The sequence below is a fragment of the Spermophilus citellus genome (assembly GCF_964194105.1).
Source record: "Spermophilus citellus genome assembly, chromosome: 10".
NCBI lineage: Eukaryota > Metazoa > Chordata > Mammalia > Rodentia > Sciuridae > Spermophilus > Spermophilus citellus.
This window is the reverse complement of record NC_138197.1, coordinates 105,987,145-106,013,133: the sequence shown is the minus strand read 5'-3', so window position 1 is coordinate 106,013,133 and position 25,989 is coordinate 105,987,145. Positions and strand designations below refer to the sequence as shown.

General features: G+C 35.2%; 1 protein-coding gene across 2 annotated transcripts in view; it reads left to right on the top strand.

Annotated features, from left to right (window-relative positions):
- KITLG (KIT ligand) overlaps positions 1-25,989 on the top strand; it is an 85,394-nt gene that overhangs the window by 54,479 nt on the left and 4,926 nt on the right. Inside the window, exons 4-9 of one of the 2 annotated variants that reach the window (XM_081311062.1) lie at positions 5,312-5,482; positions 7,865-8,021; positions 8,722-8,805; positions 17,540-17,649; positions 18,301-18,368; positions 19,456-19,532. In XM_081311062.1, the coding sequence (XP_081167188.1) occupies positions 5,312-5,482; positions 7,865-8,021; positions 8,722-8,805; positions 17,540-17,649; positions 18,301-18,368; positions 19,456-19,495 (630 nt within the window). In that variant the 3' untranslated portion in view covers positions 19,496-19,532. The remainder of the gene's footprint in view (positions 1-5,311; positions 5,483-7,864; positions 8,022-8,721; positions 8,806-17,539; positions 17,650-18,300; positions 18,369-19,455; positions 19,533-25,989) is intronic. The other variant, XM_081311063.1, reaches the window with a different exon arrangement.

The following is a 25,989-nucleotide window of genomic DNA, read 5'->3' as shown; positions in this document are numbered from 1 at the left end:
CATAGTTTAGTAAAGTTAAAATTCTATTGCCTCAGCCTTGTTTTGAGTGACAAGTTATTGTACGTGAGTAGTAACTCCCATACTGACCTGAACAGATTAGATCAACCCCTTTATTTTATAGATGAAGAAACTGAAGCCCTAAATAGATTAAGTGACCTCCCTAAAATCACAAAGTCAGTTGACAGATTTGAGACTCAAGTCCAAGCCTCTGGTCTATTAATCATTGTTGCCCTCACTCCCATGATGTCCCTTTACTGTGCTATTTTAGGTCTGCCTCAGGGGCCATTTTTAGACCTGCCCTGGGAAATAGCATGGATTTATAGTGCTTGGGTTGATTAGCATCTTAATCAGCTGGAGATTTTTAAATCACTATAATTCAAACAGGAAAATACAGTTAGCCTACTAAAAAGTGAATACAGAAAGATCCAAATGAATTGTTTAGGAAGAGAACTGAAATAAATTGTTAGTAAACCCAAAAGTCAACATTTCAGAAGGTCTCCATTAGCAATGTGAATGCACAATGTTTTGCCGAATGCTTTTAGAGGAAGTTTTGAATTTCTCACCCATGGAAGGTTTGAGAGTAGCAGGCCACCGCGTAAGAACCAGAAGGAGAGTGAAGAAAGTCACTACTGGCAATTGGCAGTCGGCATTTCCCCTCAACGACATGGAGAAAATTGCATTTCCTTGTATGACTGGATTCATGGAAACAAGACAGAAAGAGCCATTTCCATTTTCAAGAGATTTCTTCATTGCACCTTAGAGCTAGTGTGTCTGGTTCAGATGTGGGAACCGAGTGGCAGTGAACCCAGTAGGAAACGGGTTCTAAGTGTTTGCACTGTGGCCCTTCTCACTGCTAGAAGTTCTAGGTGAGTGCATGAGAATCCTGGTTTCTAATGTTTCTGATGAAACCATGGACAAACCAGTTGACTACTCTCAGAAATGGATGGGACGGAACCAGATGCTCTCAGGCATTCCTTCCAGATACTGGAATTCTAATGACAAGGCTCCAGATGAGTCCGACTGCTCAGCCTGGGGTTGATACTGAAAGCATAAGTAAGAAAGGAAGGCTTCATTCCCTGGGCACATTCTTCTAATTCTGGTAAGACTGCGGTTTGACACAAGAAAACAAAAGCGATCAAGCTTTTGAGATTAGTTGGATTGGAGCCTGGGTGAATATTCCTTGTGAATATCATGCAAAGGTCACAATACAGGGCTTATTTCCCTCAGAGTCTCTGGTTAGTATTTCCCCTCAGCTCCTTCAGAGAGAACTCTCACTGGTCAATACCAACTTCAAACCCAATCAGAAATCACATAGGAATCTCTATGAACAGCTGCCAAATGGAAAGTAGTATGAAGCACACCAATGAACAAATATTACAGATATATTGTCCGCTATTAGCTTTTAATAACATAAATCTTTTAGTGACTACACTTAGACATTCTCTCTGCTTCTAACACTGATGTGGAATCCTGTGTCAAATTTCTTTCAACTAATAAATGAAATAGGGAGTGGAGAGGAGAAAGCTCACCAGACTTGGCCAATCCCCAGGACGTTTTTTAAAGCGCATGGTTAATTTTATTCGGGGTCTCAAATTGACCAGTTCTGGGATTATAAAGGTGTTACATCACACATATTGTGGAATTCATTTAACATATTTTTATAATTTTGGTTTAGTCTTGGAATGTGCATGGATACTTATGTGGTTTCCCTTTGGCCATATTCCTAGTTGTGTTTAGGATACTTTTAATTATATTTGATTTTCATTGTATTTTTTATGCAATCATTTCGAAAAATCATGGATTCAGTGCTCATGGTATTTTAAAACCACTAAGGAAATTAATAATTTTTAACAAAATCATCAGTGGTAGTGACTTGCCAGAAGGTCAGAGTTACTGGTTCAATATCATGGAGTCCATTAACATTCTAGAATAATATGTATCCTAAATACATAGGAATAAAAAGCTCATGTGTTCTAGTAGTTCTAGACAGGACTACCCTAACTAACTTGAGAACAATGGTTAGAAATTATGTGGAGTTAAGGAAACATCCAAGCAGATTTTCCATTGAAAACAGTCTATATTTCTTCTTTCGGAAATTGTGCATCAGGATGAATAAAATATCAAGTTCCGTGTGCTTAAGGAGATCAAAAACTCTTTTCTATGTCGTTTCATTGACACCTCATGTGACTATTAATTTTCCTAATCCCTGCCATTCTTCCAGCAAAAGACAAAACATTGTATCTTATGTTCTTATAATAAATGTGGTTAGTTAATATTTATCTAAAACTAAAGTTTAAAATGGTCTCTGAAAGAAATCATGATAATGCTATTTATTAAGACAAACACAAAATTGCATGCATGAATTTGACAACATTTAATCATCTATTTCATAATCACAATCTTGGAAGAATTGAGAAACAGAAAGGCTCCTTACATCTCAACAAATGAAATGCCTACTTCATTGTGTTTTGTTCTCTTCACGAATCATTTGACTATATTTAATGAAAAAAAAAATGAAAGCGCTTGATGTTCTAGTCAAAACTGGTTTCCTCTCTTTGAGTCAGGCAGGTCAAAACAGGCTGACATTTAATATTATTTGTTTACCTTGGTTTTATCTTTAATGCATCTGAGAATCTTAAAAAGCAAATACATAGCTGGTTAAACAAACTAAATGAAAAGATAGAACTTTGATGACACAGTCTTTTCCAAGGAAATTGTGTTGCAAGCAAGGATTAAAAATGAATAAAGGGTCTTAGAAATATGTTTTTTCAGTGGTGTAGTTAAGAAGTTCACATCAATTGTCAATAAATTGTCCATATCTTTAGAAGGATAAACTTTGGGGTAGGATTAGATTCTAGGATTTCTGTGACCTAACTATACGACATCACAGGATTGGTGTTGAATATTTTACTGAAAAAAAGTTGGTTGTTCAGAATGTTGATTTAAGTATGTGAAAATGGGGAAAGGAAGGGTTATAGCTAAATGGAAAGTAGAACACAAAATATAAACATAAAGTTCAGTTGGAAATAAACATAAATAGAAGTGGCTGTAGATACTCCAGAATTTCCCAGCATGAAAATAAGAAACAAAAAAAAATATTTTCTACTTTAACCACAAAGAAAGTAGCAAGAGAAAGGATGAGACACACGCATGCACACACACACACACACACACACACACACACACACACACACACAGAAAGAGAGAAAGAGAGAGAGAGAGAGAGAGAAAAAAGAAAGGAAGGATTGTAAAAAGCGACCCATTCATTTAGAGCAATAAACATAGAATCAAAAGGAGAGTCTTAATTCAAAACAAGAGAATTTGATTTGGGCACTTATTATTCAGATGATCAAGGAGAAAGATAGACAATGATATTTATAATGTGGAACAAAGAAAGTTTTAAGAAATGAATGCATGAAATTTATTTGTTATAGAAAAATTTTCACAGTTATAGTTGAATGATATCTGGTGAAGATATTTGTCCTACCATATAAATACTATTCAAACAGTATTATAGTATATGCAGCATTCCATACCCTGTCAGACCTTACTTGTAGGGATGACTACTAACAAGAAACTAACACCTCCTAGTAGGAGAGAAACCTGCAGAGCAATTCAGCACCCAAGGGTCGACTGACAGATTTGAAAGACTTGTTAATGACGCATGTATGAACTTGCATGTGCTTAAGATAAGTGGTTCTTTAACAAAGAATCTTTTCTGAACTTCTTTGGAAGCATAGTCCTTGGAGAACTTGGTTAGGGGTCGAATCAGCTGCTTGTCTTAATTTCCCATTGGGTTTTTTTTTTCTTTTTTCTTTTTTTAATCATTCTTATCTGAAGCCAGAGCCAATAATCCTAAACATTTTGAATAATATTTAACTTTTCTAGGACTTAGAGCTTACCTATCTATAGATAAACCAGTTTTTTTTCTGGTTGTAATATGTAATATGTCTGCTAAATGCATATAAAATAACTCCCTTGTGTAATTTAGAATTAAGTAAATTACTTGACTTTCCTTACACAGGTATTCTGTTGGTAAGTAAAGAAATAAGGTTTAGTGATGATTCATTTTGCATGGCTTTGTACTCTTTTCTAATGATACAGAATGCTGACTTTGAGCAAAATGTTAACCCAAAACAAAGCATTACATTTTTCTCATTGGTAGACCTATATTGCAAAGGTTTTATTATGCAAAAAATCATATTCATCTATTAATGTTGTTAAATTTTGAATTTTGCAATAAAAATCTTATGGAAATGTGTGCTGGATGTATTTGTTCTCATTCACTTTTTTTTTTTTTTTTTTTTTTTTTTTACTCGTGCTTCTTTTCAAGGCATTGGGAATACCACAGGGAACAAGTTTTCTTTTAAAAATATGCTGCCCTCATGCAACTTATATTCATATTATCTACATTATCTCCTCACAACTATGCTTCATGGAAGGTTTCATTTTTCTCATTTCATACACAGGCAATGTGCAGTTCAGAGAGCTTATTACATAGCTTGCCTGGAGTTTCTCAACCAGAATTAAGCCCGAGAATGCCTGATTCCAGGTCTTGAGCATTGATCTAACCAATGGGCAAAAGTGGCTTCCCAGGCTAGGTAGGCTCCATGCTTGGTTTAATGTTCTACTATCACAATCTTGAAATTCTTAATAGTGTTTGAACAAGGTTTTGAATGCAAGCTTTTGAACAATGAATACATTTTCATTTTGCACTGGATCCCAGAAATAACATAGCTGGTCCTACCACTAGGCAAAAGTGCTTCTATTCAGATCTCAGATCACATTCCTGCCAGGGCTAGGTTTTTTGGGTTTTTTTTTTTTTTTTTTTTTACAATCCTACACAAATATATCTACTTAGAAGCCTTGAAATCTATCAAGTTCTTTAGAATTATAAGGTATTATTAATCAATTATTTTATATTTCAGTCAACAAAAGGACAGGGAATTCTTTGAGGGCCTAGACTCTCTCCCACATCAATATTTTGTATTTATTCTGCATCTAACACTCTTCTGAGAACACAGTCAGTAAGCCATGAAGTTCCATTAAAATTTGAACTTTCCCAATGGTAAGGATTGGCTCTCTATTACCTTAATTTTCTTCCACAGCAGAGAACACATTGTTACCATCAGTGGTTTTTCTCTGGTCTTTTTGCATTTGTCAATTTTGAAACGGGATATTAGATCTGTGTTGAGCAAAATCCAAGAATTGACCTGTTCTTCTATGAGGAAATTCTTTGACTTCTGAGGAGGACTCCAAGTTCACAGCATTTATTAAAACAGATGCTTTGTCTCCCCTCTGTGTCTTCCAGCCTAGCCATTGTTGGTTACACGAGATGGTAATACAGTTGTCAGTCAGCCTGACTAATCTTCTGGACAAGTTTTCAAATATTTCTGAAGGCTTGAGTAATTATTCTATCATAGACAAACTTGGGAAAATAGTGGATGACCTTGTGGAGTGTGTGGAAGAAAACTCACCTAAGGTACTTCTGTCTTCATTGAGATTGTTTTTTTTTGTTGTTGTTGTTGTTATTCTTCTCTAAAACCTATGCCAATTGATGGTTTTGAGGAAAAAGGGGCATCTTGATTTTGTGTTATTTTGAACTTATAAACTTTGTGTTTAAAAACATTTTAAGTTAAGCATAGAAAACAAATGTTTGTATTTATATTTCGGTAACAAGATGTACATTCATGCTAAATATTGTCACCTAATATAAAAATAAGATTTCTTTATACTATAATGTAAATTCAGCTCTTCCTTTACTTTTATTTCATACGAAATTTACAAAACCTTCCTATTAGGTTCCAAAGTTTATTTAAATGGGAAATTTCTGTTATGAAGGCTTACACTTGCTCTTGTATCCATAATGTAACTACCTCATATGTCACAACAAAAAAGTGTATTTTGGTCCATTAGAGTCATTGGATAATGAGTCATCACCAACCTCAGGATGTGGGCATGACATTACTTTGACTTCTAAGCATAAGGGATAGGGAATGTACCCCAAAACTTAAGAAATTAGATGTTGGTCCAAATTCCAAGTCTCTCACTAATTGACTTTGTGTACCTACCTTCTCTACGCCTTGCTTTCTGTATGCCTAAAATGTGGATAGTGGCAGAAACCTGTCCTAAAGGTTGACATTATAGGATCTGTGATACGAGCTTTAACACCATATCTGGAAAATAAATGTTAATAAATTTTGACATCATTGTTGTTTATCGCGCTGTTTCTATGATACACTAGGGCTTTCTAAGAAACCTGCTTTGCTGTAGAGCTCAACTGGTCAAAGTTTAACCTTCCAGATTTCTAGAAGCTTAAACCCAAAGGATTGTTTTGTTATTATTTTTGGTTTGCTTTGCAGTACTCATGGTCGAATCTAGGGACACTTTATAACTGAGCCCCTAGCCTTTTTTAGTTTTTATTTTGAAATAGGGTCTCACTAAATTGACAAGGCTGGCCTTGAACTTGTGATCCTTCTTTCTCAGCTTCCCAAGTTACTGGAATGACAGGTATAGGCCACCATGCCTAGCTAAACTCAAAGTTTTAAACATGAATCTGTTTCTTAATATCTAGATGCCCTCTCTACTCTCCCATCCAGATTCCAGCTACTCTCTAAGACCTAATGTCAGTGCCACTTAATGCTTCCCAATCTTAAAATATTTATCATACTAACAACCTAATCTTTACATTTTATTGTTTCTGTTGCCTCACTTTGTATTTTCTGAAGCCAGAATGTAACTGTCATCGTCTACCTTAGCACTAGCATCTTTTTTTTTATAATAGTGTGCTAATGACATTCATAAGAAGCAAAGATCACAAAAGGAGGGTATATTATACAAGGTGTCAGAAAACAACACATATATTGGAGCTTTAAAGATGAGTTAGGTGTTCAATAAATGGAAATGTTGTGAAGAGTATTACAAATAATGAAGAAAATGCATTTACCAATTGTGGCATTTTTGGCTGGAACCAAGGACATTGCAGATGGCATGGAGATTTTACATGGCATTTCTCAGTTGTTTTGGAGATTAAACTAACATGTATAAGGCACAGAGAATAGCACAGTAAGTGATGTAGAAGTGTTTGTTATTATTACCTATTTTTCTTTGCAGACAACCATCCATTTATACTTCCCTAAAATGTAGTTTTGATTTGCCTTTATGAATAAATTAATCATACAGTTCTTATTCTTTTATGACTTTCTTTTATGTATCAACTTATGTATCAACTTTGATGCCTATAGCCATTGTTAATTTTTTTACTGCTCATAGACCATTCCATTGATTCAATATACCACAATTTATTAAGCCACTCTTGCTTGGCATAAGGGTTACAAACATTGAAGCTAGGAACTTTCTATATAACTTTCATGTCTGATGGTGCATATGTGCAAGAGTTTCACTAGGGAATATAAAAGTTTTTTCATTCCATATCATACTAACAACCTAATCTTTACATTTTACATAGTTAGTATCAGACTTTTATCTTTGGATATTGGATCATGTGTTATAGAGGGGTCTTTTAAAAAATCAATACAAGTATTTTTAATGAGCATCTATACAAAAAGTCCTGTTTGTTTCAGGATTATTTCACTGATAGTATACTGTGTTCATTGTCCCCCTCCCTCTCCTTCCATTGCTGTGGTCATGAGTCAAGTCCCAAACAGGCCTGATGGTTCACTATCCTACCTTACCTAATTGCATTATGTACAAAGAACTGTTTAAAAGTGTTAGCTTTTAGAATTCATATACTTGAATCTATGAAGGACCTATTTGTAATCTATTATCTTGACCTCAGTTAAGTCTGTATACTATATGAAAAATATAATCTTGGTTTTATTGTTTTGATTTTTTTTCCCTCTAGAATGTAAAAGAATCATCTAAGAGGCCAGAACCCAGGCTCTTTACTCCTGAAGAATTCTTTAGGATTTTTAATAGATCCATTGATGCCTTCAAGGACTTTATGGTGGCATCTGAAACTAGTGATTGTGTGCTTTCTTCAACGTTAAGTCCTGAAAAAGGTGAGACACACTGCATCTCCAATCTAAATGTAAATAGCATGCTTGAACTTTGTATGAGTAAGAATCTACTTGTGAACCAAATATATGTGTAGCTAAAGCAAATATTGATGGCATTAAAGAAATTAATGATTGTAGCTTTGTTGGTTTCTAAAGGAAAACAGTATTTAGTCATTTTTAAATTAAAGAATTGTTTGTGAGTAAATAATATATGAGATAATTGCTCATATTTTTTTCTTACCCGATTATTTGCTGATAGTGTACAATTATATTATTCTTCACCTTCAGTTTTTTTAATGTTCCCTTCTCAAATCTTTCCCTTAAGAACCTAAAACTCTGAGTCATGAATTGTGATCCTCACCAGTTACTCTGAATAGATACTCTTTTGATTCTACCCTTGGGTCCCTATAACAAAACCCCAATTTCATTGATTTCCTTTTTTAAATGACAAATTGCAACAACTTGTCATTCACATTGATCACGTATGTATGCAATGTAATCAATATTTGTTCTATAATTCCTCTGGTGAATTTCTTAATAAAATAGAAGAGGAGGACTCCATAGGAAATAAATAGGATCCGAATGATCTAGATTTGGGAAGTGGACCTGGCACTGGTACTTGGTATTGTACTTCACCTTTTAGGGACTCTGTAATTTATATAAATCACCATGTAACACTGACACATTATTGCTTTCTATTTAGATTCCAGAGTCAGTGTCACAAAACCATTTATGTTACCCCCTGTTGCAGCCAGCTCCCTTAGGAATGACAGCAGTAGCAGTAATAGTAAGTACATGTATCTGACTTAATGCATGCATGGCTCCAATTAGCCTCTATAGGAGTATTGCATGGGCTTTAAAGGAAATTTATAGAATTAGTATCATTAATACCTTTCTGTTACTATTATTCCTCTTATGGTCTTCCTGAGAATTAAATATTTGGTTTGTAGAATTGGGTTTCCCTAGAGCTTGAGAAAATGTTTAGAGAACAGGGCCAATAAATTTTCTGTTAATATTATTTTAAATAAGGCATGAAGTTAATTTTAGAAATATGATTTAGACTTATCATTGCAGACTTAAAATATATTTTGTGGATAATGGGCCTGACAAAATGGAATTTTAAAATAGAAAGTACAAATGCTGGTGATATAGAATTCCAAGGATATTTTCAGTGTTGTATTATCTGTGTATCAGTATTCACTATTGTGTGTTTGGAAATTTGGTGATTTTGTTATTTTAACATAAATGTATATGTTGGAAAATATACTTCTTTCCCTGAAATTCTTTTCCTCTTTGGCCATGAATCCAGGTTTCTAGGAGACTATTTGCTCTTTTCAAATCCAGGCAAAGATTGTTATAAAAGTTATTGGATTTGCAAATATGCTGTAGCCCCATGGAAACTGCAGAAAGAAAATAACAGTCATCTCTAAGATTTATAAATGGACCACTGTCCTTTGTTCATGGACGAGGAGACCTTTATATACAAAAAGAAGTGATTTATTACAAATTCACAATAGCTTGTCTACAGTATAGAATATTTCCCATCAAAATTTGACCTGAACTGAGATGAAGTTACCTATCCTAAAAATTAACATTTATATATTTCAATACAGAAGTAATAACATGCTTGATTGTAGGATGCTGCCCAGAACTCACTGGGAGTAGTCTACAATATATAATATTTGCAGAACAGAATCTTCTAAAATCTAAAATTCTGAATTACATATATAACACATCGGATGTGAAAAGCTTCAAAAAAGAACCGGAGATTCACATGTCTGTGTCAATGTAGGCCTTTTGTACTAACTATGGGTAGTCTTCAAAGAAGCAACTTTTAGCTTCTTGAATTCTGTTTATATTTCATTGATTTTTAGTCTTTATTTTTTCCTTCCTTCTACTTGGTTTGGGTTTAATTTACTCAACTTATTTTAGCTTCTGAAGGTGAGAAAATGTGATCATTTTTAAACTATTTTTTTTCTAATTTCTTGAAGGTATATATTTCCTTATAAGCACAGCTTTTGCCACATCCCACACATTTTTACATGTTGTGTTTTCATTTTAATTTTTTTCAATACTTTTAAATTTTTGTGATTTTTTTTTTGATTTATAGGTAGTATAAAAGTGGGTGACTTTATAAAGTCTAAAATTGTAAAATTTTTCTAGATATCTTATTGTTATTGGTTTCTAAATTAATTCTGTGATTGTCAGAGAAGATATTCTGTAATATTTTGAAATTTATTGAGAATTACATGTGTTATTCAACTACTTGGTAGAACATTTTCAAATACTGCCAAAGTGGTTTGATACCTTTGTTCGTATCTTGCATTTCTTACTAAATGTTTTACTTATTTTTTATCAGTTACTGAGAAAGATGAATTAAATTTCTTTTTGATTGTGGGTTTGACTGATTCTCTGGTTCTTAGTTTTTTGCTTCATATATTTTTGAAGCTATATCATTATGTGCATACACATTTATTATTGATTATCTTCCCTAATTTACTGACCCTTTGATCTTATTGAAATATTCCTCAACACATAGTGTGTATATATACATGTATACATATACCCACTATCAGATATATAGTAAAGCCAATCTTTCTTATGCTTAGGGATTTTGTAGTGAATATTTTCCCCCCTTTTTATTGCTGAGTTGTAATTATACATAACAGTGGGATTCATTGTTACATATTCATACTCCCACACTTAGTATGTTTTGTTTCTTTATTTCCAATCTATTGTCTTTAATTTTAATGTATATTTATAATAGAAAAAAAGAGCACTGTAGCTTGGCCTTTTTATTTTGTCTGGTCTACATATGATTTTTAACTAAAGTGTTTCATTCATCGATATATGTAATAAATTATTGGTATGGTTGGACTTAAATATGCTCTTTGGTTACTTATTTGCTATTTGACCCATTTTTACTGATAGTCTGTTCCTTCTTTCAACCTTTTGTTGAGTTAATGCTTCTTCTTAGCATTCCACTGAAATTATGATTTGCTTTTAAGTCACACCTCTTTTGTAGTTGTTTCAGCAGTTAAAATGTATATATTAACTTGTAATATTCTAAGTTAATATTGTCCCATTTCAAAAAATATATAAAAAATGTATCCATACCCATTTTTATATCTATTTATATCTATGTGATTTCTAAATTCTATAATACAGTCTTGAAATTGTTGCACACACAATTATATGTCTTTTATAGGAAGCAAGAGAAAAAAATGTATTTCCTCTTCCATCCACATTGATTACATTTTTTTACTTTTAATTCTTTCTTGGAAATTCAAGTTTCTGTCTAGTGTTAATTTCTTCCAAGCTCCCTTTACCATTAAGTACAGAAATGCTGGCAACAAATACTCTTTTTTCTTTTAATTGGAAAATATTTTCTTGATTTTGTCTTGCATGGTGCAGATACTTTTTACTAGATATCAAGATCTGTGTTAACAGAATTTTTTTTCCTCTCAGTTCTTTAAAAATATCATTACATTGTCTTCCTATGGCGCACACACGTGTGTGTGTGTGTGTGTGCGCGCATAAAAGTAGCCATCATTTGTATTATATTTCTTCGTGTGTACTACATCTTTTTTTTCCCTCCTTTCAAGTTTTTTTGTTTTTGTTTTTTTTAGCAGTTTAACTAGTATATGCCTATGAGAAGTGTTCTACTTTGTATTTATCTTTCTTGGGATTTGTAGAGCTTTTTGAGTCCATAAGTTTATTTTCTCCCCAAACAGGAAAAATTTGGCCCTAATTTTTGCACTTATCTTCTGCTCTTTCTCTTGAACTTTTTTTTTTTTTTTTTTTTTTTTTTTTTGGTATAGGGGATTGAACCCAACATGCTTAACCACTGAACCATACCCTGCCCTCCTTTTAAAAAATATTATATTAAAATTCATATAATATTTTATTTAGAGACAGAGTCTTAACTGAGTTTCTTAGGGCCTCACTAAGTTGCTGAGGTTGGCTTTGAATCTTCCTGCCTCAGCCTCCCAAACTTCTGGGATTAGAGGCAGCACCACCAAACCTGGAAGTACTTCTTCTTCTGTAATACCAATCACATACATTTAGGCAGTTTGACACTGCATCATAGGTTGCAGAAGTTCTGTTCATCTTTTATCCTCTTTTCTCTCTGTTGTTCTGAGTACTTTTCACTTGTCTTGTTTTCTAGTTCATTAGATTTTTCTTCTGCCATCCATAAAAGTGCTAAATTCTTCATCAAGTGAATTTTTTTCTTAATTTATAATTTGTGTTCTAGAATTTCCATTTAATTATTTTTATATTTTGCTGATATTTTCCATCTACATATTTATTATGATAATATTTTCTTTTTTTGTTCCTTAAACATTACAAGAGCTGTTATAAAGTTCCTGTCTCCAAATTTCAATGTGTAGACCATCTTAGCTTTAGTCTCTTTTGCCTTTTTCTCTCTTTAAATGATTAGTAATTTTTGAATATATGCTAAATATTATGGAAACTCTATTGTTAAGCATCTTCCTGATTTTGTAGCATTTCCTTAAAGGCCATTATGTTTTGTTCTGATAGGAGGTTCACTTACTTATATAGATGAGCTTTATCTTCCTTCCAGGCTTGTTTTTAAACTTTCTTGGAGAGAGGGAGCAGCTAGTAGTCTTATTTTAACTTGTGGGGGGGGGGGGGGAGTGGTTCTGGGAACCCAGGGCCTCACACATGCCAGGCAAGTGCTTTGCAACTAAGCTATATCCTTAGCCCTTTTGAGACAGGGTCTCACTGAATTGCTCAGGGTCTTGCTAAGTTGCTGAGTCTAGCCTCTAACTTGCATTCTTCCTACCTCAGTCTCTTAAATCACTGGGATTACAGGTTTGTGCCTCTGTGCCTGTTTTAGTAGCCTTATTTTTGAGACTCTGGATTTCTGAGACATTTCTAGACTACTAAGAAAAATCTCAACAATTTTACTTGTCAGAACTCCTTTTCCCCATTGGTTTGTGACTGTCAAGGTCTCTAGTAAGATCATAGCAATTATAGCTTCCTAGGAGTTGTGTTTTTGCCTCGTTTTATGATGTCTCTCCCTGTGCATGTATAACTTATTATCTGACAAGTAGCTGAAGGAAACTTGTCTAGAGATCAGTGGTGCCACTTTGCACAGCTCTCTTCTTGCAAATAACCTAGCTCTATGGCCATGGCAGTATCAACAAACCTGAACTTGAACCTCTAACTCCCTATCTTGGTGAGCTCATTGAGACTTGGGCACTATCTTGGGCCTCTCAATTTGAAGGTGCCTCCCAGCTAGGAGTGCCAAAATCCAGAGAGCCAGGACTCTCATGGATCTTACTTTATATATTTTTCCTCCTAGGAATTACACTTTTGGACTTCATGTCAGCTGATTTCTGAAAAAAATTGCTTCGTAAAATTTGTCCAGAATTATAATTACTTATGTTGGGAAGGCTAGCCCACTACCATCATGGGTGGAAGCAAAAGTCTTTCCTATTGACTTTGAAAGAAACTGAATGTAAAAATTCTATTCAATCCTGAGCCCCTGAGCCTGAAGGTACTTTTTTAAATTGCAAGATGAATGGATAGCCTTTTTTTGGTTTGTTTTGTTTTTTAATTTGTTGTGCTTTTTTTTTTCCTTTTTTAAAAAATATGGATCTTGCATTGTCAACAGCTTTTGGCTGGGTATAATGTCACTCATAAATGTGCCACTTAGACACCAATGCACAAGTCAACATTTGTTGTGTTCACATTCTAAACAGCAGAGATGTAAATAAAATGTCTAGTAGGGTAAATGATATGTATAACAAACAAATTCTATAATTTTTTTTACTTGAAGAATAAAGGAGATGGGATTTTTGGGGGGGTAGGGAAGGGTCAGAGAAATTTGAAAAAGGCATGATAGTTTTTAGGGAGAAGACTTAAAACCTGGCCATGAGAGAGGGTCAGGGCATATGAAAGGTGAGAGTATATAAGGGAGACTCATGGGATAATAAACAAGCATACTATTTATACAAAGAGAATTACATGTACAATGTAATAGTAACATCCTTTATGCCAAGTAAAAGTGTGTCTAAGAGTTGTTTAAGTTTGAGCTCCTTACAAACTGTGTAAATTATATGGAAAGAAATCCTTACCTTGACATTACCCTGTACATCTTCTACAAATAGTTTTGAACCCAACCACCTGGACTCACATGGTGCCCATAGCTCTTGGCTTGCTGTGTGACCTTAAACAAATTACTTAAACCCTCTGACTTCTCAGTCAATTGGCAGGTGATGACACCTACTTCACAGAGTTTCTGAGTTGTAAATGAGTTTGTTCATGTGTTAGAGGTGTTAGAGGCTTGCCTGTCATCTAGTTAAGAGTTCATCAGTGATTATGAGAATGATTTGATGCAGTAAGACCTCAGATCAGTAATTATTATAAGCACTTGGTTTGGGATCTTCATCTAGAAGGATTTGCCTGTTTCCTAAGCACCAAAAGACCCATGTTCATTGGTGTGGAGTTCCTAAGCAGGCTTACTCTAAAAAGAAGTTTAGCAAGATTGTCAAACTGGGGCCCTCTACCACTGAGCCATATCCTCAGCACTTTTTAATTTTTATCTTTGAGACAGGGTCTCACTAAGTTGCACGGGCTGGCCTCCAATATGTGATCCTCCTGTCTCAGCCTCCCAGATAGCTGGGATTAGAGGTTTTCATCAACACACCTGGCCACAGCACTATTTGTTTTGCGTGTTCTATTTTTCTAGTTTTCAATTATTATTAATCAAATTAGACAAGTGAGTTCTTAAGCAGTTTGAACAGTGGACAGTCTCAGTAATAATGAGACACAATTAATACAGTAATAACCCAGTAGTTTCGGATTACTCAAATCTTGTCCAGATGAGCTCTCCCTCTCCACAAAGTCTCTGCAACCAGTCTTTGGATAAAAGTAAATCTTTGCTACCACCATTTGGGTTTTGAATCCAAATCCCCTTCATATGGGCTTTAAGGCAAGCAATTTTAACCTCATCAATTCCTGGTGGCAAGAGTAGGAGTCCTCCCTGAGGGGTAAGCAAGCCTTTTATGATAAAGTGTTTGGTTTTTTTTCTGTCTCTGCAAAAGGGACCTAGTATCCCTGCAGAACTGAAGCCCTATGCATTCATGACTGAAATAACAAAAGTAAGGGTAACATTGACCTCTATTGGAAATAGAAGGCACCACTCAGTAGCTGTCAATTCATTCTTCTCCCTGTTTTTAGAGTCCCTGTCCTTTCCCCTGTCTTCTAGGAAGACTGTTGCTGCTGTATTAGCCCATAGCCTAGGGATGGAACTGTCAACTGATAGAAGTCACCGCACTACAGAGAGGAACGTATGCTTTCCTTAGCAAGGACTCCCTCGTGGCTGAGTTTGAAGCCTCTCCTTTAGCCCCTTCAACCTACCTGAGAAAGGCTCAAGGTAGTGAGTTCTAGAACAGCTCACCATCTGGTAATGTCTCTATGCCTTTTCTAGTGAGCCTGGTCTTTCTCCTGGTCTGAGTGGTAAAATCCAAGACACTGGTTTGGCCTTTGGATAGAATAGGAGGACAGGATGCTAGGCTGCCTTGATACCAACATCTGGTTAACCAAGGATTAGTCATGGAGCTCTCCTTAACAGCATCTTACCTTAGTGGAATTTTCCACTGGTTTGGGGGCAGAGTATCAATAACTTCCTTTGTTCATTCTCGGTACATTGGTTAGGGTCTCTGCAGGAAGTCACCTAATCAAATTCGTCATTATTATGCACTCAACAATCCCAATGGACAGTGGAGACCACAGCAGGCTGTTCACCAAGGAGCTTCCCAGGAACAAAGAACCAAATTATTTTAGATATTAATATTAAAATTCCTAAAATGGTAGTAATTGCTTTAAGCCTGAATCTATTTTCTCATAGAAAACACTTTTATAAATGGTACTTACATCCCAGACTATTTTAAGGAGGGTAATCTTCCTTAAAATAACTAAATTAATGTGATAATCAGTACCAAATTGTACTTCAATTGTACCAAGTCTCATTTTATCATTCAAGTGTATTTTGGTGAGAAAATGTATATTGAGGTCTAATTTGAGGTGCCTGAAACAGCATTTGTGGGACTATAAGATTTGTGGGACAAATCTGGAGTAGGCCAGAAGAACTATTAGTTCAGTCTCAAGGAGGGGATTCTTGATTAGGTAAATGAGGACCCCACTTGCTATACATCCCTATCCAACCCCAGGTACTTAATACTACATGCATATTCCTCACCATCCTCTCCCCTCCAACAACCACACATGCATGTGAGCACACATGCAAACATCTTATCAACAGGGTCTCTTTGGAAACAGGAGTCATGTGATCAGGAAATTTTCTGCTCCCAGCTCACAGATGCTAGGGAGTGGGAGGTGGGAGGAAATGGGCAATTCCTGTTCTCACTACAGTAGATAATACCTATATGCTACCTCTTAGATAAAATCCATGAGTTTATCTTTCTCCCCCTGTAGACACTGAGTAGCACACACAGTATTTGTATTAGGTGTTTTAGGTGCGCTCGATGCTGACCCAAATACTAGTGAAAAATCAACTAGAAAGAGTTACTTTACCTTGAGTTAGTTTACATTTTGATCATATAATGATTGGGAAATTTATAATTTCTAAATTCTTTGAAAGAAAACATCAAATTTAACTCTTACAAACCAACAAATATGTGTGTTTCCAAACAATTTGATCTTTGTAAGCAGGCATCCAGAAAAATCTGTCAAAATTTTATTTATGTTTTATTTAATTCATGAATCACTCTGCCTATCACAGAAAAGGGAGGCAGGATCATGAAAGTTGTCCCAAGCCAATCCTGTGTGTCTTCTTTGTCACTAAGTTACTTATTTTGACATACTTAGTACAAGGTGACCCTGGTGGCTTCAACCATTCTCTGTTATATTGTTTCAAGCTTTCCCATGTAAAAAGTGAAAAATTCAACCAGTAGACCATCCATAGTAGTTGGCATTCAGTAAGTGTGTGTTGAAGGTATGAATGAGCAAATAACCATAATTATAAGCATGAAGTACCCAAATTACTACAACTACAGTATACATTTAATGACTTTAAGAGTTTCAGCCAGGTAGACTTCACTGAGTGTATGCAGACCCTAGTCCAGCTTTTAAAATGTTATCTTTAAAATCTGGGCATAAGATGGCAAGAGTGAGAAAGTGAAAAGACATTAGAAGATAAAGACATAGATAGAATTGTTTGATAGAGAACCCTTTCACCCCTGGAAGTATGCCAAGGCTGTGTTCCATGTGCATGAACATTAACCAACTTAAATCTCTTTCTCTCTGTGTGGTTTCTTTCTTTTTAAAATGCATTCATCTTTTGGAGATTAATGGACTTACATTGTCTTGCAAAAATAAAACTCAAGAGAAAAAAAAATCAAGACTTTTGAATACTTTAAGCAGATAGAGGTCAAGAGTACATATGGAAACACTTGGGAACAACCACAGGATAAGAGGAAAACCTGTAGGATGGATCCTCTGGATTCACGACTATGTTCTTTAAATCACAGGGAAAGCAGCAAATTCCATCGAAGACCCCAGCCTGCAATGGGCAGCCATGGCTTTGCCAGCATTCTTTTCTCTTGTAATTGGCTTTGCTTTTGGAGCCTTATACTGGAAGGTAAGTTTGCTATTTTCCTCTTGATCAATTTCACATATTTATTTGTTCATACTTTATATACATATCACTAGCAGTCTTCCCTTTTCCAAAAAAAGATCCTGTTGAGAAAACAATGCATCTTACCTTAACTTATAGTCTCAACAAAATTTAAATTTTAGAGAAGTTTTCACTGTTCCTCATGCTTTGGAGATAATCCCTCTGGCTAAGAACACCCGTAGTCTACAGCACAATGCTTAAAGAACAGGATCAGGATCGGGCTTAAGAGTTGAACTAAATATAAAAAGGAAGAAAATATGATGGGAATCATACAATATGCGTAAAAACCAAATAAATGCCATTTGCATTAGTGCTCTTTTGTTCTCTTATTGAAGCCTGTCTGAAATTATAAAATGTGCTAAATCATTATGACTCCGCTTTTAGAAATGTCTTTTGAATTTGATTACTGCTCAAATCTGACAGTTTCTTTTTTTACTCTTTCACCCCAACATCCTAAAAATGTTGAGTTGATATCACAAGCACTTTTCATAACTTTTTGCTGCAAAAATATTTTGCATGCTGAAAAAACTGTTACAGAACTATTGATATTAAGATAAATGACCACCTACCTCTTAACTTCATTTTTATAATATATGTCTTTGCTCTTTTTTCCAGAAGAGACAACCAAATCTTACAAGGGCAGGTGAAAATATGCAGATTAACGAAGAGGATAATGAGATAAGGTATTGTGTTTTGTTAAATGTGTTCACAAGCAGGCTCGACATTGTCATTACTAGGTATTGTGCATGCACATGCTCATTACATCTTTGAGAAGTTGTTAATCTTATGATGAAGGTTCGTGATGTGTCCCAAATCCTCTTCTATGACTCTGACCTTTTACTGTCTCTTCAGCCTTACATTATTTACCTGTATAACACCTTCTCATAATTATCTCTTAGGTACCTTTGCTTATTCTTTCTTTTCTACACTATCACAAAGAAATACAGTTCTTTGGCCGAGTCATCTTTGTCACTCTGTATTATTTGTTGTCTAAATTGTTGCCACAGAATCTCTAGCCCTTCTAAATTCAGTCTTTGTTATATTCTTCCTTAAATCCTTGTCTAAAATGTCACTTCCTCTTCAAAATGTTTTCATTGACTTTCTCTGGCTTACTTTATATGTTTTATGTCACTCTGATTTTCAGAGCCTTTAACTTTTCTCAACATGCATTATTATAGCTGACCTTGATAACTCTTGTACCATACCCCATATCTCCCAGGAATAATATTTCATTTTTATTTACCTGTGGTTATAATTTTCGAAATGGATTTTTGTGTGTATGTTGTACTGTGGGTCAAACCCAAGGCCTTGCCATGCTAGTCAATGTTCTACCAGCTACATCCCAACCCTTTTTATATTTTATTTTGACACAGGGTCTCAGTAAATTGTACGGGCTGGCCTTGATCTTGAGATCCTCCTCCCTCCACCTCCCAAATAGTTGATATGAAAGCCAACGTGCCCAGCAGTTTCAACATGTTACTTTCTCTCATTGTGTCTGTGTCTATGTACACACATATTAAGTGCACATAAGCATCTTTAGTATGTACTTAAAAGAGTTTTTTTTTTTTTTTATCTTCTTGGGAAGACTGTTGAGACAGATAAAGTTATCTTCTTTCCTGTAGTTGTATTTCTGAAGTTAAGGTTCCCCACCCAATTTTGCAGTGTTTTGCTACTTTATTTACAGATAAATAGCCTTTTACAATGCCCAGATTATACCATACTTCAGAAACTCTGACTAAAAGCACATAAAGCATTTTTCTTGTTTTTCAGTATGTTGCAAGAAAAAGAGAGAGAGTTTCAAGAAGTGTAAACGTGGCTTGTATCAACACTGTTACCTTCATACATTGGTAAGTTTGTACAATTCAGGCTGAAATATTTAGTAAAAACTATATAACATCTTAGAGGCCAAAATTTAGAAACAAACTTTATTGTTATATCCTCTATCAAGCAGATGTCAGTATTTTAACGGAAGTTGTAACATAATTGAGTTGTGCATATCTTACTCTTTGTGTATTCTCAAGTTTTCAGAGATAAAGCAGGGTTAGTCCTGATTCATCTTATATGAGAGATATACAAAAAAATTAACAGCTGACATTTACTTGGAGTGTATTTGAGGTTAAAAAAACTAGACAAAAGAAATAGAGCAAATTAGGAGTAAAATAAAATATGATTAGTAGAGGAAAAATAAATAAAACCAATTTCATTTAGGTGGAACCACCATAACATGACAGTGTCAACATTTGTTAGGTGCTAAAGAAGAGAAAACCAAAAAATGTTTCTCTGCCACTTTAAGGAAGAGGAGAAAAAGTAAAAATATTGTACAATCAGCAGAGTAAAACTATCAAAAGAAAGAGCCACTTGTCACATGACTGGTAATAAGTATGGCTCATTGCAATCCAGAGAGCAGGATGCACTGAGGATAAACCAGTGACAGATACCTGCTGTGCTTGTGTGGTATGGAGTGGGACTGTGCAAGGAAGGAGAGTAAGGCTTGGCCCGAAGGACCTAATGCTCATCATCTCCTGACCTGTCTTCTTTCCCTGCTCCCAAGCTATAGATATAGTTAGGGGACACCCCAATGGCATTAGCTTGATCCAGTATCAATTCATGCCCTCCCCACCTTCCATTTCTGCTGCCTGGCTCTAAGTGTGCTCTTGCTCCTTGAATCCTGAGCACATCTACCACAGTGGTATACGAAGGACCTTGATTCCTCCCTGCACTGTCTGGTCTCAGATGACCGTGCACTCTTGGAGCTTGTTCTCAATGCTGTCTGTGCTGAGCCTTCCTCTTCCTTACTGACCTTCCAGCTTTCACTTCTATCCCAGATTCAGACATTTATCTCCAGATTGAGTCTTCCCCCCAGGGAGCTGGGCTAAAGTCTCTTGCTTCCTCTAGGAACTCACTTTTATTGTTTTAAAAGATCATTCTTCAGCTACTCAACATAATATGATATTGTAATTACTGAGCCTATTTCTTGAACACTTAATCCTGTTGCTGCAAACACTTCTTTATTTTCCTTCAATCGTAGTGTCAATCCCTGTGTCCAAAGCATCCAAAGCATGGATAGCACTTTTTCTTTTCTATTCCCATCTTAGCTTCTTTCTTGGCTCATTTTTTTTTTCTATTCTTTACTGGACCCTTTCTATTTTCTAGAGCAATATTAACCAACCAGAAATCATTGTTTTTCTTGGCAGCCCTTTTCTCTGTCCTTTAATCCCAACTCAAGCCTCATTATTTCTTTCCTGCCCTTTCAGTTCTCTTAAGCAAGATATCCACAAACCACATATTAAATGGCTCATTGGTTCATAAAAGCTCAATTACTGACCTCTGTTGTTTGGATTTGGATGGCATTATGGGGATTCTGTTCGGGCACACAGATTTTCAGTCATGTGACTTTAATTGTGGCATTTGTCCTGTGACATTTGGAGAATGAGTTATGACCGGGAAACCCAGGCCACCTGTTTAGGAGGAAGAAAGAAGGAATTTTTTTTAAATTTATTTTTTAGTTGTAGTTGGATTCAATACTTTTATTTTATGTATTTATTTTTATGTGATGCTGAGGATCCAACCCAGGGCCTCGCACATGCTAGGTGAGCGCTATACCGCTGAGCCACAACCCCAGCCCAGAAAGAAGGCATTTTAAAACAACATAGTCAAAAAACTTATGCATATTTCTACTAGTCAGATAGCATGCAGGGACAGGAGCTGGATCTGCCTGGCTCTTGCTATATCCTCAGCAAAAATTTGTTGTTTGTGCATTGTGGACACTTGATAAATGTTTGCTAAATGAGAGACTGAATGAATGAGTGAATGAATGAGGCCTATATAAAAATTTAACTGAGTGGTAAGGTAGATAGTTCTGAAGTAAGGCTTGTTTCTATCTTGTGTCTGTGTATATATGTGTGTGTTTACTTTACTGGTTTTGGTCAATGGGACAGTAAGATGTGCACAGCAAGGAGGAATGTAGTCATATGAGAAATCTACTGTTAATTTTATTTTCCTTAAAAGTATGAAATATTACTTGTAGATATAATAAATCAAATTAGACAAGTTAAAATAACCCAAATTGTTCAGTAATAAACTTGTCACACCTACTGAGCAGTTAATGTAAAATGGATGGTGGTTGTAATAAGTCAGTGACTGGATTCTCCTTCATATAGTCCTTTACTCCATCTCTACAAAGCCCTCTCAAGGCCCAGTGTGGATACCCCCACCCCCAAAACTTCCCACTATAAGGAATCTCTATTGTGACTCAGGTTACATTTCACATGACTCATGGTAGGGCATCATGGTTACTTAGACATTTTGTGTCTTCTTGAAACCATAAGCTCTCAGAGAGCAGTATTTGTTTCTTTTAATTTTGGAATTCCACTAAATCATATTACTTATACTTTGTACATATAAGTAGTGAATAAATTCTTGTTGAATAAATGAATGAAGAGATGAATGAATATCTCAAAGAATGGTAATAATAATGTGAGCATAACACTTATGGAAATAAAAAGACAAACTTGAGTATTTATGTGGTTAAATAAGAATTCAAGTGCTGAGGGAAAAGTAGGGTATAGTTAGGGCAGGGAAGCATCTCGTCACCACGAACCTACAAATCCCAAAGTCAAAATGTGTGTATATCATTTTTAAGAACTTATTGACTACCCATGGTATACAGTAAAGCCTGCACCGTGGCCTTGTGCCAGTTCGGGTGAAAAACACTCCAGGGGTCTTTAAGTCTACTTAGGTAAGTTTGTGATACAGGGAAATGCTCCAGAGAGCAAAATATGATGTGGCAGAACCGGAAATCATCCAGTAATAATAAACATAGTAAAAAGTATCAAGATAGAAAAATGTGGAATTGTAATTATTTATTTTTAAAAATTAGTTGTAATTTAGATTTTAAATTGCTCTCTTAGTTAACGAGAAAAGGGAAACACAGGGAATGGCTCAAGTTTATGATAAGGATTTCTCCTTGAAATAGAAGTTTCACTAACTAAAAGCAAATCAAGACAAACATTGAACACTAAAATATAAATCATATGGAATAGTTAATTCTCCAAAGGAAATAACCCATAATTTGGAAACAAAAGGTTAGAAGGATCTAATATTGAAATATAAGGAAAGAAAATGGAAGGAACTAAGTAATGAACTAGAAAAAAAATAGTGGCTTCTAAGAAAAGGTCTACTGAAATTGTGTTTATTTGACATCAAACATGAAAACATTTACACGAGAAATTAAGGATCTACTTTTTTCACCTGGCTAATGCCAATATCCATATGTGGCTGTGTACAAGAACTCTTCATGTATTCGGTTGTATGTAGCACAATTTAAAAGAAAGAAAATCTAAATAACTTGACATTAAAAGCTGCATTTATATTAGTATGCTCTGGGAAAGTTTCGCTCTTTATTCTTCCACAAATGTGATTATAACAAACTTTCATATGCGTATTGGTGGACACAAAGCTTAATGGGATCTAGTTATGTCAAATTGTATAGCCTACAAAAGGCAATAAGACATATGTATATTAACCAGTTCTAAAAGTAAACTATAAGATTATGAAGTTTAGAAGATAACTAAGGAAGTTGACAAAATGCCACCAGAGATCAGAGTTGGGGCTTCTGCCTATGGTTGTACACGGTGTGAACTCAACTCTAGATGTTGGTGTGGATGGCATCCCTTAGAATTGTGCCATACACAAGCATATATGGCTCACCTTATTGAAAGGGACAGAGAAATCACGAGGAACAAAAGGACTTTGTTTTGTCAGTGATGGAGGTGGCATTAGGTCTTGGATGATTGGTAAGATTTTATTGGTTCTAAGAAAGGTTCACCTAGATACTGCAAATGGCATAAACTAAGTCAGGAAGGCCCAAAAGTACAAACTGTGTTTAAAGGTCACTTTGTACAGCTGGTCACACATAAAAGATTAAAATGCTGAGAAGAAAAGGTGGGCATCATTTTGAAAGATGGCTTTAATTCTAGTACTATAGCTTATGTTCCATCAGACAATCTAAAGAGTTGTTTGAGGGGTTAGAAAAGAGGTAGGTGACGAAGTCACAGCAAAGGCTTAGGAAAAGTAATTGAGAGGTGTAGCCAGGATGGGAATATTTAAGTGGAGGATAGAAGACTATCTAAGAGGCCCTGTCTTCCAGTTGGATGTAAGAAAATGACTACCTGAGTGGACATAGGAAAGTATAGACAGTTTTGGAGATATTGCAATAAATGATTCATAAACAAATCCTAGCTTCAAATGGTATTTGAAGTTTGACAGGATCCAACAATGATCTGTCCTAGCAGCTAGCAGTGTTATTAAAAGAAAAAGGGAGGTCAGGAGAAGGTGTTGATACATATTGTTGAAACTGACCAGTGGCCAAATGTGTCAGTTGAGATTTGGAATTTGGGAATCATCTACAAAATTTCTTGAGACCTTGAGAGTAGGACTCAGGTCTCTGTAACTCAGGTTACAGAAAAGGTCCAGTCCAGTTTATAATAAATGCAGCATGTACTCAGTTAGCAGTTTCTTGACTTACACAGCCTGGTAAGTGGAGAAATACATTCTCATTGTAGGTAAGGCATGTGGAGAGATTCATTTAAAAAAAAAAAAAAAAAGCAAGCTAACATGAGAAAGTAGATCTTAGAAATGGAATAAGGACAAGCTCAAGTCAAGTCTGGACCTTTAGGTCACAGGACTTGGGAATGGTAGATTCCCAGTTATCAAGATCTCTGACTCTTTACCAGAGATTTTCTAAAAGTTTCTTGAGCTTTGGGAATGTTGTTTTTGAGCTTTCTTTCACAGCCACATTAAAAAGTAGAGTATTAGAAAGGGTTAGACCTGAGTCCAAGTCTTGGATCTGTAGCTTAACTAATTATAGGATCTTAGGTAAGCCAGTCAATGTCTTTTAACCCTTGGTTTCTCATATACTAAAAATGGCATAAACTAAATCAGAAAAAAAAAAAAAAACCCTACAAACTGCGGTCAGAGATCACTTTGATATTTGGTCAACAATGTACCACATATTTGATGGTGGTCCCATAAGATTATAATAAGCCTAGGTGTGCAGCAGGCTATGCCATCTTGGTTGATACAAATATGCTCTATGATATTTGCACAACAACAAAACCACCTAATGACTCATTTCTCGGAACATATCCCCATCATTAAGCAACACATCACTATATCATGAGAGGATAATAATACTCATCCTGCTTATTGCATGAGGTTGTTATAAAAAAATTCAGGGTATCATTACAAAAATTGTAGTTTAGTTCTATGTGAAAGCAGTTTTCAGCCTTGAAGTTTGTTTTCTTTACTAGGGGACCCAGGGACAAAATCAAAAATAGATTTTCAATCTTACTTCTTTACATTTAATTAACTCTAGAATCTAAAATTTTTTAGACCTTTAAAAAATAGTCTTTTGATTTTTTAGATTCCCTTTTGCTTTTCTAACATGCTTTATTTTTAAAATATCTTCTATATTTTGATTTTCTGAAGTTTTAAAGTCTCTTAATTTTTCTCTTTGGATTGAATTCTGCTTTCTTACATACCACTTCTCTAGTTTCTAGACCTCTCTGGTAAATTAATATGAAATAATATAGCTTTTTAGATGTATGACAAAAATACTAAAAGTACTGCAATTATTATTCTTCACACTATGAAATTTTGTATATATTTTGTGTAATGATCGCAATATTTTGAAACCAGTGGTCGTTGGGTTTAGAATTGCTTAATAAGCACAAAAGTAAGAAAAGAGAGTATGTAGGGCAGAAGAGAAATGCAAAACAATTTATTTAGCAGATGTGATTGAGGATAAAAATGAAGGCACTCTAAATTTTTTAAAAAATAGATAAGGATGTACAAAAACTTTACTGGAAAATTGAAAATCCTGGAAGCTCAGTGGTTTCCCGCCACTGAACAGATAAAACACAGTATGTCATTTTGTGCTTCCCTAAATATAATAGGTTGTAGTGATGCCAAAATGAAACTCTCCCGGGCCATTGTCAGTGTGTAGTGCCAGGATTTCTTTTTTTTTTTGAGTGGAAATATTAAAGGAGATATTGGTGCTGATATTTCCTCTGTTGGGAGAAATGATTTGTAGAACCTAACTAGATGGTCAGGATACTGAAGCTGCTTAGTGGCTATGAAGCTGTTAGTTGTTGGTGGCCTCTGACCTGCTTCTCTACCTGTCCCAGGTATCTGTTTCATGCTATTTCCTCTATCTAGACTTCTCCACTCTTCATTCTCCAGACTTTGCTTAGTTCTTCACTGCTTCTCCCCACATCATTGGTCTATTACCTTTTGTAGCCTTGC